Raw genomic sequence first — 15,340 nt, 5'->3', positions numbered from 1 at the left:
TTCGGTCCTGACAAAACCTCCTTGCCCCCTCCCAGGAAATATGGGCCAGAAAGGGCAGTGCTGCTGCCTGGGCCTTCCCTCCCTCTCTCCTTTCCCTTCTTTCCCTTTCTGCTCAAGAAAGAAACCATCATTCCTCTAAAATGTAATGTGCAAAAAAATTGCACTTTTCCCCAAGAATCGTTACAAAATCAATGTTATTTCCATTACCTCATCTAGGTGCAGGGGAACTGGGAGCTCCTAACGCTCGCAGAATAAATTTCTTTGCACTGAAGTAGATGCTGTTAGTGGCAGAGACTATTTGTGGCGGTTTTAGCCTATGGAAACTAGAAACGTAACCATGGACTGTGCACAGGTGCATTGGCTTCAGCTGCTTGAATAAAGCAGATATGCTTCATGTGCATGGACCCTGCTCCCGGCTTCCCCTCAGCGCGCCGGGCGGCTCCTTCGCCCCGCAGGGTGCACCGGGGCGGGACAGCGCGGCCGGGGGGGTGGGGGGGCACCTCAGGCTGAGGCGGTTCCTTCGCTCTACCCGGTGGGCTTCTTGTGGGGGCGGGTCCGGGCAGCGGGAGCTGCGGAGCCCCGAGGGGAGGGCGAGGTCTGTCATTGCTTCCGCGTGAGCTTCCCTGGCAGCGTGTTTGCGGTAAACCTGTGCCGTGCTCTCTCTGCAGGCTGGGGACTGGCTCTCGGTAGTGAGCTGCGCGCCGCGGTCTGCACTAACCCCTCCCCGCACCGGTAAGCGCCGCGGCACTTTGAGCTGGAAATGAAGACTGTTCTGATGGTGGCGGAGAAGCCTTCTCTGGCGCAGTCCATCGCCAAGATCCTCTCGAGAGGTAGGAAGGAAAGCCTGCGGGGTCAGGCCTTGTGCCAGTGGCAGAGTGGAGCGCACAGCCCCGCTGAGGAGATACCTCTTGGTTGCCTGCAGGCAGACTGCGTGGCCGAAGGTTATCGGATTTTGCTGTAGGTGAAGTGAGGTTGAGAAACACCTGGTCAGGTAGTTGGTACCCGGGAGGGACAGGCTGCAGTTTGTGAAAGAGCTCAGTTGCCCTTCACATGCTGTTCACGTGCTGATGCTACTTCAGTTCAAGAATAAAGGAGGCTGGGTTTGGTATTTTATGTAACTGTAGCATGTGTTGGTGCATAAGGTTTATAGAAAACACCAATCAAGCTGCAGGTTGCTGTTCAGAGATTTTTGAAGCTATAGCAAAGATTTGATAAATAGTTTTATAGAATTTTATAAAAAACGGAATGAGTTGATTATAACTGTACTGGTGTAGAAAACTCGGTGTATTTCTGTAAGGATTTCCTGGTGGTAAGGGCAGGTTGGAGGAGATAATGAAGAGTTTAAATTGAAAATGAACTATGCTTTCTGAAGTACTAATTAACTAAGTAAAAACTTGATCAATGAGTAGAATTTTGTAATCAGGAAGATCCTAGCTATGAGGCCTAAGGAAAGGGGGAGATGTAACTTCTTATGAAATAACTTATGTCTGTAGTTTTTTTTTTTTAATCTTGTTGATACTTGTCATGTTATTTTCACAGGAAACATGTCCTCTCGCAAGGGACTGAATGGTGCATGCTCTGTGCATGAGTACACTGGATTATTTGTAGGACAGAGTGCCCATTTCAAGATGACATCTGTATGTGGTCACGTCATGACTCTGGATTTCATAGGTATTTGTTCGTAAGACATGTTAAGTGGTACGGTTGTAGAGCTGTCAGGGACTTGTAATAGGAAAATACTGATTGAGGAAATGATTCAGGAAGAATATTCAGTCAAGAAGTAGAAAGACGAGGAGGATGAAAAAAAACAGAGAGAAAAGGAGAATGAGAAGATTGTGGTCAGCAGGCCTTGATTTTTGTTTCTAGTTTTCTGGCTGACTTCTTGGTCATGCCACGTGTCTTTTCTGTGTCTGAATTATGCCCCTGGAACATGAGGGGAGATGAGGCTCTATTTGCTTACCTGGGTAAATGTTGTAGTACTTCAGATGCAAGGTGATTAAAGGATGCAGAATCTAAAAGGATATTCTTTGAAGCATTGTAGTATATTACTACAAAATGGAGATCTGGTAAGGATTATGTACAAAGAATCCTGTCACTAACTTGCTTTGAAGTGTTGGCTGGTCGTGTGACTACTCTGTTTCCTCTAATGAGAATTATCTCACAAGTTTTATGAGGACTGAATTTAAGTTATTTGTACATTGCTTTGAAGAGGTACGATTCTGTCTAATTGCTAAGCAATATTACTAAGGGTTACTTCAGAGAAATGGAAATGAACAAATGCATTGATACGAGAAAGCGACACATGCTTTATGGCTGAGACATAACGGGCTATTAAAGTAGTGAACAGACTGCAATATGCACATTATGCATGCACTGTGGAGATGAGGAAAGATAGCTCCCTTCTTTAGGCCTGATCATCTCACTGTACAAAAGAAGGTGTTTTAATAGCTCATTTCTGAAAGGCATGTAATATTCCTTCTTTTTTTCATCCCCTCTTTCCCTCTTTGTATGTCACATTTTAAAATTATAGCTCCAATTCAATAGAAATCTAAGGGGGTCGTTGGTAGAAAATAGAGCAAGAGGTTTTAGGGTAGAGAAATTTCCAATACAATTTTTGAAAGCCAGGTGTTTTGCAAGGTAATGTTATTTGTTTGTTTGTTTGTTGTGTTGTTGGTTTTTAATGTATATTTAGAGCTCTGCTTCAAATACTTTTGTTTTTCAGGGAAATACAACAGCTGGGACAAAGTGGATCCGGCAGAACTTTTTAGCAAAGCTCCCACAGAAAAGAAAGAAGCTAATCCCAAACTGACCATGGTGAAATTTTTACAGGTATTCTTTCTTAGCAGTAGTGTTTGACAGTAATCTTGTCTTGGCATTTTTTTTCTTTATTTATCTGGAGCATATTTCATAGAATCATAGAATCAAATAGGTTGGAGAAGACCTTTATGATCATCAAGTCCAAAGCTTTACCCCAGGACTATCCAGTCCACCACTAAACCATGTCACTAAAAGGGCCTTATCTACATGTTTTTTGAGCACTTCCAGGGACGGTGATTCCACCATTGCCCTGGGCAGCCTGTTCAAATGGCTGATCACCCTCTCAGTGAATAAGTTTTTCCTGCTATCCAATATAAACCTCCCCTGACACAGCTTGAGGCCAATATCTCTTGTCCTAAAAGGATACATCTTGTACATTTTGTCTGTTACCTCTTGTCTGTCTTCAAGGATTCATTGTTCTTTTTTTTCTCTAGATACAAAGAAATGACACCTATTTTTACCCTGTCAAGAAAAAGAATTGAAATTCTTTTGTGGTTCTCAAAAGTAATAATCATTATTAGTAATTTTGAAATTATGAATTTGCCTTGCTTTCCAAAAACAATTTTTACAAGTTAGCTAGCTTTATGTAAGAACCAGAATTATAACCCTCTTCCAGCCCTGGGTCAGTTTGCTTTGTTCTAGAGTGAAAAATTGAGTCTGTCTTCACAACAGATAGTTTTCTGTTGGAGGATAATGCCGTCTAACAGGAGAGACAGGTAATGTCTCCTCTAACAGGTAATGCCTCCTCTAAAGGAGAGAGTCCTCTGGCATTACCCTCCAATGTTTATTTAAAACATATTTTAAAGAAACATTTTTTACATATCTTCCTCCTGCTGAGGCAGACAGGCTGTCTGAATGTAGTGTTTCTCATGCTGCAGGTTGTTCAATGTTGGATTTAGCAGGTTATTCACCTGCTTCCCAAAAGTGGGCAGTGTTTGGCAATATGCTGTACAATATACTAGATTTCTAGCATCAGAAAGACATGAGTATGTTCCTACATACTGCCATGAGGAAGCAGCTTTTTGTCATGGTCAGATCTGTTTTTTTAATTTTACTGGTTCTTACACTGTCTGACATCTTTGTTGAGTTCACTCTTGCCATTGCCTTACGAGGTTTTTCAATTGCTGATATCCTGCTTGTCAAAGCGCTGGATGCATGTTTTGCTTCTTAACAGCAAGTGCAAGGCTTAGCTTGTAAATGCCTTCTGTAAGTCTGTGTTGGTTCTTGTTCATTCTTCACGTGCACCCCTCTGAGAGGGCAATGGTAGCTTGGTTGCTTTTACAAAATAATATGCTTTCTGAAAGGCAAGTGTATGTGGTGTAAAACTAATTTCTGTCAGATAAATTTAGACTTTCTGGTATCTTTATGAACTAGGAAAGTGTTTCTCTTGTTTGTTTATAATGATGTGGAAATTAAGGCACAGGAAGGGGAAGGGACTGTGCCCAAGACTGCATGCACCAACTGTGGCAGTTTCAGGAGAGTTCCACTGCTGTAGAGCTACGCTGAATTTTTCAGGTCCTGTAGAAAAGCGTCTCATAGGTAGACTTCTGATCCCATGAAGCACAGCTTGCTTCTCTCTTCAACCGCTGTTTAAGTACCTGCAGACTTGTCACTTCTGCTATATTCTTCCAGTTCTTTTTGCACCACGTAAATTATCTCTAGTTCTTCTAAAGTATAAACAAAAAGTATACAATTAGTGAGGAGATAGGTCTGTCTTTGAGTTGCTGCAAATTTGTGCTATTTTTTTCTCACAGGTGGAGGGAAGAGGCTGTGATTGTATTGTCTTGTGGTTGGATTGTGATAAGGAAGGAGAAAACATCTGTTTTGAAGTAAGATTTCCATTTTTAAGACTTATAATACCATAATATATTTGTCTATCAGTATTGTTTTATGAATATACAGTAAAAATCTAAGTGATTAAGTTTTAAAGGCATGGAGGGCCTTGGTGGAGAAACTCATGTGCTTTTAAATTCTTGAGATGTCAGTTAAAGAGTATAAATCAATTTCACAGATGTTGCTCATCTGAGATAAGGTTTCGTAAACGTTAGAACATTCCAGTGCTTTGAGAATTGGTCTGTATTTCACAGCTGGGGTAGTTATTTTGCTGTCCTTATAAAACTTCATCTCCGTTATCTTTTATTCATTAAGCAGTTAGACACTTTAGAGCACAGAGATCACTTCTAACCATAGGTTTACTGCAGGAATTCGGACTGTGTACATGAAAGGTTTAGAAATAAAACTTTGATGTGCAAAGATATTTTATTACCATCCTATTCCCAGAAGTCTATGTTAAAAGTGTTAAAGAAGCACATCTGATCAAGTAATTGTTTGAAGTTCTTTAAATACCATTGTATCATAACTGGGCTCTGGCAATACATGGGATAAACCCAGGCAGAAACCAATACATATTCACCAAAAGGTGCTGCAGCTGCACTGGTGAATGTTTTGCACTCAGCTAAGAATAGCACTTCACGTTCAGCAGTTGCTATTTGGTAAATAAATCCTTGAGATTTGCTAATTCTTAATACACTTCTGAGTGTATAGACGAGTACTGCCCTTGCTTATCAGTTAGTGTGTGGGCATGACATCTTACTGAATTAAGAAAGTAGTTATGTGTAAGCAAATATTTTTGTGGAGTTTTTTTCTTTAGAGAGGAAAACTGACTTAAGCCTTTATCTTTCAAATACTCTTAAATACGCTTCTGATCTTCATTAGGTTCTCGATGCTGTTCTTCCTGTTATGAACAAACCTCGTAGCAGCGAAAGGACGATTTATAGAGCTAAATTCAGTTCCATTACTGACACAGACATCTGCAATGCCATGAATCACTTGGGAGAACCCAATCGCAATGAAGCTCTTTCAGTGGATGCCCGCCAGGAGCTGGATCTTAGGATTGGCTGTGCATTTACAAGGTGACAGCATGGATCACAGACAGTTTCATGACAGGTTCAGGAATACTGCTCTATCCACTCTTCTGGTTTAACCCCTGCCAGCAGCTAAACACCACCCAGTCACTCCCCCATTTTCACCCTGGTGGGATGGGGGAGAGAACCAGAAGGGTAAAAGTGAGAAAATTGGTGGGTTGAGATAAAGACAGTTTAATAGGTAAAGCAAAAGCTGCATGTGCAAGCAAAGCAAACCAAAGGATTGATTCCCCACTTCCTGTCTGCAGGCAGGTGTTCTGTCATCCCCAGAAAAGCAGAGCTCCATCATAGTTACTTGGGAAGACAGAGCACTGTAACTCCAAATGTCACCCTCCCTTCTTCCTTCTTCTTCCTCCAGCTTCATATTGCTGAGCATGATGTCCCATGGTCTTGAATATCCCTTGGGTCAGTAGGTGTCAGCTATCCTGGCTATGTCCTCTCCCAGCTCCTTGTGCACCCCCAGCCTGCTCACTGGTGAGGTGGGGTGAGGAGCAGAAAAGGCCTTGGCTGTGTGTCAACACTGCTCAGCAATGACTGAAACATTCCTGATTTATCAACACTGTTTTCAGCACAAATCCAGAACAGCCCTGTACCAGCTACTATGAAGAAAATTAACACCAGCACTGCCAAACCCAGCACACCACTAAATATATTTTGAAACTAGAGTAGCTAATTGCCAGCACCAAACTGAAAAATTTTATACACAGACACATAAATATTTCAGGGGAATGAGGCTATTAATGTTCCTGGTTTTTTTTTTTCCTGTCTTAGATTTCAGACCAAATATTTTCAGGGGAAATATGGGAATTTAGACAGCTCCCTCATCTCCTTCGGGCCATGTCAGACCCCAACACTTGGATTCTGTGTTGAAAGGCATGACAAAATCCAGTCATTTAAGCCTGAGACGTACTGGGTCTTGCAAGCTAAAGTAAGTTTTACAGTACTTGTTTTTGTATGAGGAATATGTATTTTTACCAAAGAAATGCATTTATATTTTCATTTTGTTTATTCATAAATGTGTAGCTGCTCACAAGAACTCACAATGCCTGCAGTTTACTCCTGTGTTCCCATTCAGTTCACATGTGTGTCACCGCTCTCTCGAGAACAGATTCCAGGATGTCAGTTTTGCATTAAAGTTGTTATTGTCTGCTCCTTATAAGAATTCTTCAGTGCTAACCATCTAAGCTTGGGCTCAGCCAGCAAGACTATTTAAAATGGTTTTCTTTTGTTCCCTGGGGTCCTTGGACTGACTGTGTTGTTAATTTGAATGCAGGAATTAATTAGGCTGCCAACAAACATTGGCATTGCTGAGTATTGGAATTTTAAAGCAAATAAAATGCTCATTGTGTTAATTGGCAGTTGATTCCTCTGAGTACTTTGGCAGCTTATAGCAGTTTTATAACCCTGCTGCTGTCCAAGCTCTGAGAGCAAACCAACATGGGTTTACTGCATGTGATCACAAGGATTTTTTAAACAAATAAGGGATGGATGGTAAAAAATAGCCAATTTTAGATTCTAAAATAAAAAAAGATGAAATCTGGTGTCCGCTGTCATCTTTTTTCTGATGCATCTAGTGCGTCATGCTAGGAAATATTTGGTGCCTGTTTTCAGGGAGCTTTGTACTCATGTGGGCTGCTTCATATTTATTTTTGTACATGGGGTTTAAAACATGATCTAGCTACAGTTTAATACAAATGACTGGTTTTGTTAATTCAGAATTGTAAACTTTGAGTTTCTGTCCATTTCAGCACTAACCCCAAGAATAGTATCTTGGTTAACTGCAGGAATAATTCCAATCATTCCCCTGACCCCAGAACTCAAAGTACTTTGTCTTTCTCAAAAGCCCCTCTAAAAAAAGAAAGAGTACAAGTGCATGTGTGAAGCACTTGTGTCCTAGGACAGGTATTATTAGAATTTGCTTGCTGGATTTATTGTTGGAATGTGTATTTTCACACTTCTAGGAAGAGACTTGGTGGGAATTAATGTTTTTTAATTTGTCCAATAGGTGAACCCTGAAAAAGAAAGTTCTCTCACTTTAGACTGGGATAGAGTGAGGGTGTTTGATCGTGAGATTGCCCAAATGTTCCTGAATATAACAAAGATGTCAAAAGAAGCAAAGGTAAGTGTCAGTCGAGCCATATTTCATATAAAGGAAATACTATTTGATATGTCATTGGTTGCATGTTGTTTTTTTTTGTTTTTGTTAAAGAAGAGTGTAAAATATGTGTGTTTTGGTGTTTACTCCATTAATTTGTGTAAGTGAGAATAAAAGGCAAGAGATTTTTTTCCTGTAGTTCATATTATGTTTGTGTGATCTTCTCAGCAGAAGCCTCTTCTTAATACTGACTTTGGAAATTGCCATCACTCATAGGAAGTCTTCATTACTAAACCTGCTAAGAAATATTGTTCAGATCTCTCCAAGCAGGCCTCTTATTTGCCATGAGACATTGTATAAATCAGAATTTAATTACTTCTAGGGCAGTATTCCCAGAGTTAAGTTTTTAATCATGTGTATGGTACAGTCTACAGCCAATTAACTTCTCATTCTGCTCTGTTCAATACTTGTTTGACAGCATGTTTGGATTTAAGTGCTTAGAGCCATTGAGGTTCAAAGAGTGCATGAGGCTTTTAAAAATCTGGATCCTTATAGTTAGGACCATTACTTGTAATAAGCCCTAAATCATTGTAGCACTGAAAGTATGTGCTGCTGAGGTAAATGGGAAGATAGCAATAAGCTACCTTGCTGCATTCCCAGTTATAGGCCTGATATAGTCCATAGCACAAGGGGACCTTGGGACTGTAACTTCAGAATTTGGTAAAATTACTCCAGTCAAATTTTCTAAAGTAAAAAATATTGGTGGTTACTGTTTAAGAAAAACAAACCCACAGCGATGACGAGAGCAGGTAATGGTAGGAATGCCACATGTTTATAGGCATGATTGAAATTATACATTTACCAGTTACCAAACTTCAAAACTTTTATTGGGAAAATGCTATTTTCTAGGTAGAATCTGTGAGTAAAAAAGAGAAGGTGAAGCAGAGACCACTGGCTCTGAACACGGTAGAAATGCTACGAGTGGCCAGTGCTGCTTTAGGTATGTGTAAAAGCTCAGATTTTCATACTGTTTTAAAGCAAAATGTTTTGGCTTTTCAGACTAAGTAATCAAGGATATATCAAATATAGTTTATACCTTCCTCTCCTTATAGCACGTCATTCTGAGGGAGGGACCAAGTTTAGAAAGCTTGTCAAAAGTGTAATGTTTGGTAAGGTCAAGGCAACAAAAGCCTGATGGAAAGGACAAACTGGTTTATATAAATGCTTTGATAAGGTATACTTTCAGGTACAGCAAACAAATCATAATTGCAGTGGTGTGTAGATGATTTTTGTTTCCTCCTATTCCATCTTAGGAATGGGTCCACAACACGCCATGCAAATAGCAGAGCGTCTTTATACTCAGGGTTATATTAGCTACCCTCGAACAGAAACTACCCATTATCCAGAAAACTTTGACTTGAAAGGATGTTTGAGACAACAAGCCAATAATCCTTACTGGGCAGAAACTGTGAGTACACAAAGCAAAACCTGTACTAAGAGATCATTCTCTAGTCTGTGTTTTAGAATGTATCTTGCTTCATATAGGTCTTCAGAAACAATAAATATCTATAGTGGCTTTTATTTATGGATGTTGTATTGTTAAGGATTTCATCTGAAAAGCTTTTTAACCTGCTAAGAGAGAGCTGTTATACATTTCAGCCTGCCTGTTTTCTGTCTCTTCCTTCACCCAGGTAAAAGCATTGCTAACAGATAGCATTAATCGTCCAAGGAAAGGCCATGATGCAGGAGACCATCCTCCCATCACCCCAATGAGAGCTGCGACAGAAGCAGAATTAGGTATAGACAAATCCAGTAGTTTTGGGACACTATGTGAGCAAACTAGTTCCTAGAGGTATAGGTGCCAGTTTGAAAATCCCTGAGTTTCAACAGAAAATAGATTTATTTGAATGGCAAGAAGTGAAGAGAGCAGACTTTACTGTAATTTAAGCTTCTCATGACAGTGAAGTTCAGAGCTGCTCTGCTTTTCTGTAATTGATCTAGGGAACATAGTACTGCTAAGAAAAAGGCATAGCCAGCTAAACCTTTTAGAACAGATTTTAGGTAGAGCTGCAGGAGTTGCATTTTGTGGGTAAGATGTTCTTTTTCTTCAGGTGGAGATGGATGGCGGCTATATGAGTATATAACCAGGCATTTCATTGCCACTGTCAGCGCTGATTGCAAGTACCTACAAACCACCATTTCTTTCAGTATTGGCCCTGAACGTTTTACATGTATTGGAAAAGTGGTAACTTCACCAGGTAAGACTAACCACGGAGTAAATAGTTATCTACAGATATATGTTTGTGGTTGGTTGGTTTTCTTCCATTAATGCATTGAATGGATATAAAGATGAAGCATTTTTTTGAGCTATCAAGACCAGAGACCAAATAGTTATCTTCATTTTCATACTTCAGTTACAATAGGTAAAGTCTTACTTTTCATGTAGTAGTCTCAAAAACTTAATGCCACATTTGCCAATGAAGACCAGTCTTTTTACAGGCAGCAAACGCCTTTTGGGTGATAAATTACACAAAGGCATATTTTACTTCTTTTTTTCTTGGGCCTCTGTAAAAAGAATATCTTACCACCACTAAGATTTTTTTCATGGTAAGCTGGCCCAATAGTCCTTATTACATTAATATGACTTGCTATTTGTATATCTTTTATAAGAAACTCTTCCTATCCTTCCTGGCACTGTGGTTTCATTTAAGGAAAGTGTTTAGGTTTTTTTCCATACGTCAGCCTGACTCAAGTCACGTACAAAGTAGATCTGGTGCAGTGTGGTGAGAGATACTGTCTTGTGATACTCTATTTCCTCAGTAATCCCAGTTTCAGATATTTTCTGCATGGTATTGCAGATAGCCTCTTAACTTTGATCTGTATAATGAAGCCCATGTTTTCCTTTTGAAAGTTACAAAGATAAACTGTTATTATTTTTGTTTGTTTCTTTGCATCCAGGGTTCACAGAAATTATGCCGTGGCACAGCATCCCATTAGAAGAGAGCCTTCCCCACTGTGAGAAAGGAGATCTTTTTCCAGTTGGTGAAATAAAATTGTTAGAAAAGCAAACCAGTCCTCCTGATTACCTGACAGAAGCAGAACTTATCACTCTGATGGAAAAGCATGGCATTGGTAGGAAGTTGCTTAACCTACATTTAATTATATCTACCAAGAGTGCAGAGAGTCTGAATTGCTGCTCTGAACTAACTGTTGGTTAATGACTTTTCAGTATTTGTTTGAATAGGTACAGTAATAATGTCTTTCTCCCTTCAAACCATAATGTCTGTAGCTCCTCTTAGCAGATGGTAGATTGTCTCTTCCCCCACATTCCTTTCCTTTTCTTATCCTTATGTCTGGTTTCTGGCCAAAGCAGCATCCTTTCATAACACATCCTTGTCACTTCTCTGTCAGAAAGAACTGATGTTATGTGCAAGAATGCATCTCCCCGTTCTTAGGAACGATTCTTGTCTTTACAAGTTGCTTCAGCTTTGCTGGCTCCAGTAGTCCTTACATGTCTTAGTGTATAATTTACCATAATACTACCTTTTTTTTTTCAATGTGACCTGTTTGCTTTGCATTTTCCTAAATGTTTCTGGTCAAAACACACATAGTCTTTTACTCCACTGTGTTTTTCCAGAATAAATGATATGTGAGAGTATGTGATTCATCACAGTAATTACTTGGAAGAGACAAAAGGCTTAAGGTTAAAATATATGTTTCAGACTTCTCAGAACTGCAAAGGAACCTAAGAATTACTAGAGAGAGAAGTTACCCACTGACATGGGTTATTATAAAAAGGTTCCTGAATTTTAAACAGTCTCAGGAGCCCTACAGTTTGACATAAACCCAGGGAAGTCAGAAGTGAGTAATTCAATGAAGACTTTTTGTTTAGGATGGATATATTGTTCTCTTTTGTGCACCAGGAACTGATGCAAGTATTCCAGTCCACATTAACAACATTTGCCAGCGAAACTATGTCACAGTGGAGAGTGGTCGGAGACTAAAGCCTACAAACCTTGGCATTGTTCTGGTTCATGGTTATTACAAAATAGGTCAGTTAAATGCCCTTCCCTTTCCATCCTCTTACCTTCTTTCCCCTTCAGTATGTTAAGGGCTGTTGTCCCTGTATAGCTAGCATTTCTGTCTCAAATGATGCATCTAAGAAAGTATTACTAATTCCAAAGAGTGTTATAATTAAAACTTGTTTGTTTATTTGGATGTCAGTTTATGCACAGACAGTTTGCTATCCCCGTATTTTGATCTTTCATTGCTGTTTTTCTGTTGCTGCTGTCTCTGGTTTTCTGTTAGATGCAGAATTGGTTCTTCCTACAATCCGCAGTGCTGTGGAGAAGCAGCTCAACTTAATAGCTCTGGGTAAAGCAAATTATCATCAGGTCCTGGAGCACACCCTTGACATTTTCAAAAGGAAATTCCACTATTTTGTGGATTCTATTGCAGGTAAAACTTTACCTACAATTACTTAATCGTTGCAAAGATGCTAGTACAAAATACATATATATCAGGTTGCTTTCAGAGGTTTAGGCTTACTGAAAAGTTCTATCAGAACTGGAAGTTTCCAGTTAAATTAAGTGGCTCTCCAAAAGGAAATGGACTGAATTATGGCTTACAAACTCTACTTCAGATTTATTTTGTGTAGTTTTGAGTTGTTGAAAACTTCAGACTAGCTGAAATAATTAACCTTGTGTGTTTGTGCATGCTCAGTGCAAAACACTGTGTATTTAAAAGTCTTTGTAAACAAGGGAAAGCATTGTGAATAAAATATTCTCACTTCACAGGTTTTGTAGGTGATTTTTGTGCAAGGTTTCCTCATAAGAACTAGAATTCTAATGTAAGTGTGATTCTCTCTTTCACAGGTATGGATGAACTGATGGAAGTGTCTTTTTCACCATTAGCTGCCACTGGTAAACCACTTTCCCGCTGTGGTAAATGCCATCGCTTCATGAAGTATATTCAGGTAACTTCACCTCATGCTTGGAGTTTATATTTCACTTGCCAGGGGCATTGAATAGAAACCCCTTTTCTAGTATTGAATTTGGATTCAAATGTGGTTGTCAAGAGGGCATTTCTAAAATGAGAAACCCAGTGGAACTTTTCCATGGGGAACAAAGCAGTGAGCAGCCCCACTGGGATTTACTGGAAGTTTTGAACCTTATTGACATTACAGTTGTTCAGGGGACTTCTATTTCCAGGCCAAGCCAAGTCGTCTGCACTGCTCCCACTGTGATGACACCTACAGTCTTCCACAGAATGGTACCATTAAACTCTACAAAGAGTTGCGTTGCCCACTAGATGACTTTGAGCTGGTGCTGTGGTCGTCTGGATCCAGAGGAAAGAGCTACCCACTGTGTCCATACTGTTACAACCATCCTCCCTTCAGGGACATGAAAAAAGGTAGGAATTCTGTAAATATGCAGGGAATGACCTCACTTGAAATAGATTAGATGCAGTCTATACAGTAGTTTTTATTCAGTGTTACTTAGTATAAAGCGCTGTTCAAATTAGGTTGCAGATACCTAAAACTCACCTCAAACTTACTGACCAAAATTTATTAGTTATCTCACTTCTGAATACTTTTTTTTTCTCTTTATAAAAGGAGTAAGAAATTAATTTATGTGCATGCACAGGAGGTGACCTTTGTAACACTTGGTTTGCAGTGAAAGACACTGGGATTCTGATACTTTGCAAATTGGAGTATGCTTGCTATGGATAGAGCTGTAGATTAGGACCAGGTCTTGAGAGTGTTTTGATACTGAGGTAGATGGTGTGTCAAAAGCTGTTGAAGGATGTAAGAGGGGGTGAAAGTTGCAGTTTGGTAACTGAGACCAGTTTCTAAAGTTGCAGTTTGGTAACTTACTTAACATAGTCTTTGAAGCTGAGAACCAGGAGCTTTATGGCATTTTTTTTATTACCATTTTTCTTAATTAAAAATGTCTTGTACTAACAGTGTATGGGCAAGTATGAAATAGCAGCTAGGAGCCATACATTTCAATTGAAAACATAGTTTTCATCACTAATGTGTCCAAACTGCCTGTACAGTGGCAGTATTTGGCAATTTTGAAAGCAATAACAGAAGAAATTTTGAGCAAGGGAATATTCTGAATCTGTGAAAAGGCAAGTTGGCATTTGGGGAGTCGTTCCATTCTTTAGTGATTTAGAAAACCTGTAGTATACTAAGCTGTCTCTGACTTCTGTGTCTCACTTCCTCCAAACTGGGTCCTGTGGGTAGTGATATGAAGGCTTCCTGGTGGTATGGTTTTACTCTTCTTCCACCAGGAATGGGCTGTAATGAATGCACGCACCCCACGTGCCAGCATTCTCTTAGCATGCTTGGAATTGGGCAGTGCGTTGAATGTGAGAATGGGGTTCTGGTGCTGGACTCAACGTCAGGTCCCAAGTGGAAGATGGCCTGCAACAAATGCAATGTGATTGTGCACTTCTTTGAGAATGCCCACAAGGTCCGAGTGTCACCGGAGACCTGCGACTTGTGCGATGCAGCCCTTGTGGATGTTGATTTTAACAAAGCCAAATCTCCTTTACCTGGGGGTGAGACCCAGCATTCAGGCTGTGTGTTCTGTGATCCCGTGTTTCAAGATCTGGTGGAGCTGAAGCATGCAGCCATGAGGCACCCCATGCACCGTGGGGGACAAGGAAAAAGGCAAGGCCGAGGAAGAGGTAAAGGCCGGAGGCCTGGAGGAAGACTCAATCCAAAGAAACCCAAGGACAAAATGGCAGCTCTGGCTGCTTACTTTGTATAATGGGCACACAACAGAAAAATAAACTTCTTATAAAAATTTGTTTCCCTTTAAGTTCATTTTAAAGTGTTTTTGATCTTCACTGCTTTTGTGTTCTTAGAAAAGTTAAACACCTTATGTTGTTGTATGCCTTGACTTAATCACAAAACAGATTCTTCTGGATGATCAGTTTATAACTGAGTAAGCCTTTAAGCTTTTAATTGGAATTCATTGGTCCAAGTAGAGCTCACAAACAATAGGGAAGCTAGTCTGTTACCTGTGGTTGACAGAAAGAAAACGAAATTTTCCATCATTTCTGAGGCTTTTGTCAACGGTTCAAGTGCCAGCAATATAAGAGGTGATTAAAATCACTGCTACACTGCTGTAGTCTTCAGGTATGGAATGAGTCCTGTTTCATTTGACTTTGAATCTTCAAAAATGATAAAAGATTAGTAGCTGTCAGATTTTTAAATCACATCTGCAGTAGCAAGAGCACCATTTCAGACCTGTCCCTCTGCTGCATAAGAGAGTCATGCCAAGAGACATACTCACATTTATGCCTTCCATTTTGTATCTGCCTTGAGCAGTGATTCCCAAGTTATGGTCTGTGCAGCCAAATTAGTATCTTTTGGTCAGCAGGCCTCTGTTAAGTAAGGCCTCCCTCGGCAGCTGGAGGACAGGTAGAGTACCCATGCTCTTCTTTTCCTGTGTTCACACAGCTGATCATACCTGATCAAATAGTTTGTACACTC

General features: G+C 40.0%; 1 protein-coding gene across 3 annotated transcripts; it reads left to right on the top strand.

Annotated features, from left to right (window-relative positions):
* Positions 1-682: 682 nt before the first annotated feature.
* TOP3B (DNA topoisomerase III beta) lies at positions 683-14,648 on the top strand. 3 transcript variants are annotated; one of them, XM_057411321.1, is made up of 17 exons: positions 683-830; positions 1,540-1,671; positions 2,723-2,829; positions 4,572-4,646; positions 5,533-5,729; positions 6,513-6,669; positions 7,747-7,860; positions 8,746-8,836; positions 9,150-9,304; positions 9,528-9,633; positions 9,948-10,094; positions 10,795-10,968; positions 11,760-11,888; positions 12,145-12,294; positions 12,711-12,811; positions 13,047-13,248; positions 14,131-14,648. In XM_057411321.1, the coding sequence occupies exons 1-17, from the start codon at positions 761-763 to the stop codon at positions 14,610-14,612; spliced, it is 2,589 nt and encodes an 862-aa protein (XP_057267304.1). In that variant the 5' UTR covers positions 683-760; the 3' UTR covers positions 14,613-14,648. The 3 variants fall into 3 exon arrangements, with proteins under 3 accessions (XP_057267304.1, XP_057267305.1, XP_057267306.1); XM_057411322.1 differs by having other exon boundaries at positions 9,150-9,308; positions 9,535-9,633; XM_057411323.1 differs by lacking the exons at positions 683-830; positions 1,540-1,671; positions 2,723-2,829; positions 4,572-4,646 and having other exon boundaries at positions 5,534-5,763.
* Positions 14,649-15,340: the final 692 nt, after the last annotated feature.

Source organism: Pezoporus wallicus, unplaced genomic scaffold (assembly GCF_028554395.1).
Source record: "Pezoporus wallicus isolate ANWC-B61680 ecotype Strahan unplaced genomic scaffold, APGP_CSIRO_Pwel_v1 contig_6401, whole genome shotgun sequence".
In the NCBI taxonomy this organism is placed as follows: Eukaryota; Metazoa; Chordata; class Aves; order Psittaciformes; family Psittacidae; genus Pezoporus; species Pezoporus wallicus.
The sequence above is the reverse complement of the archived record's forward strand: the minus strand, read 5'-3'. Positions and strand labels throughout refer to the sequence as shown.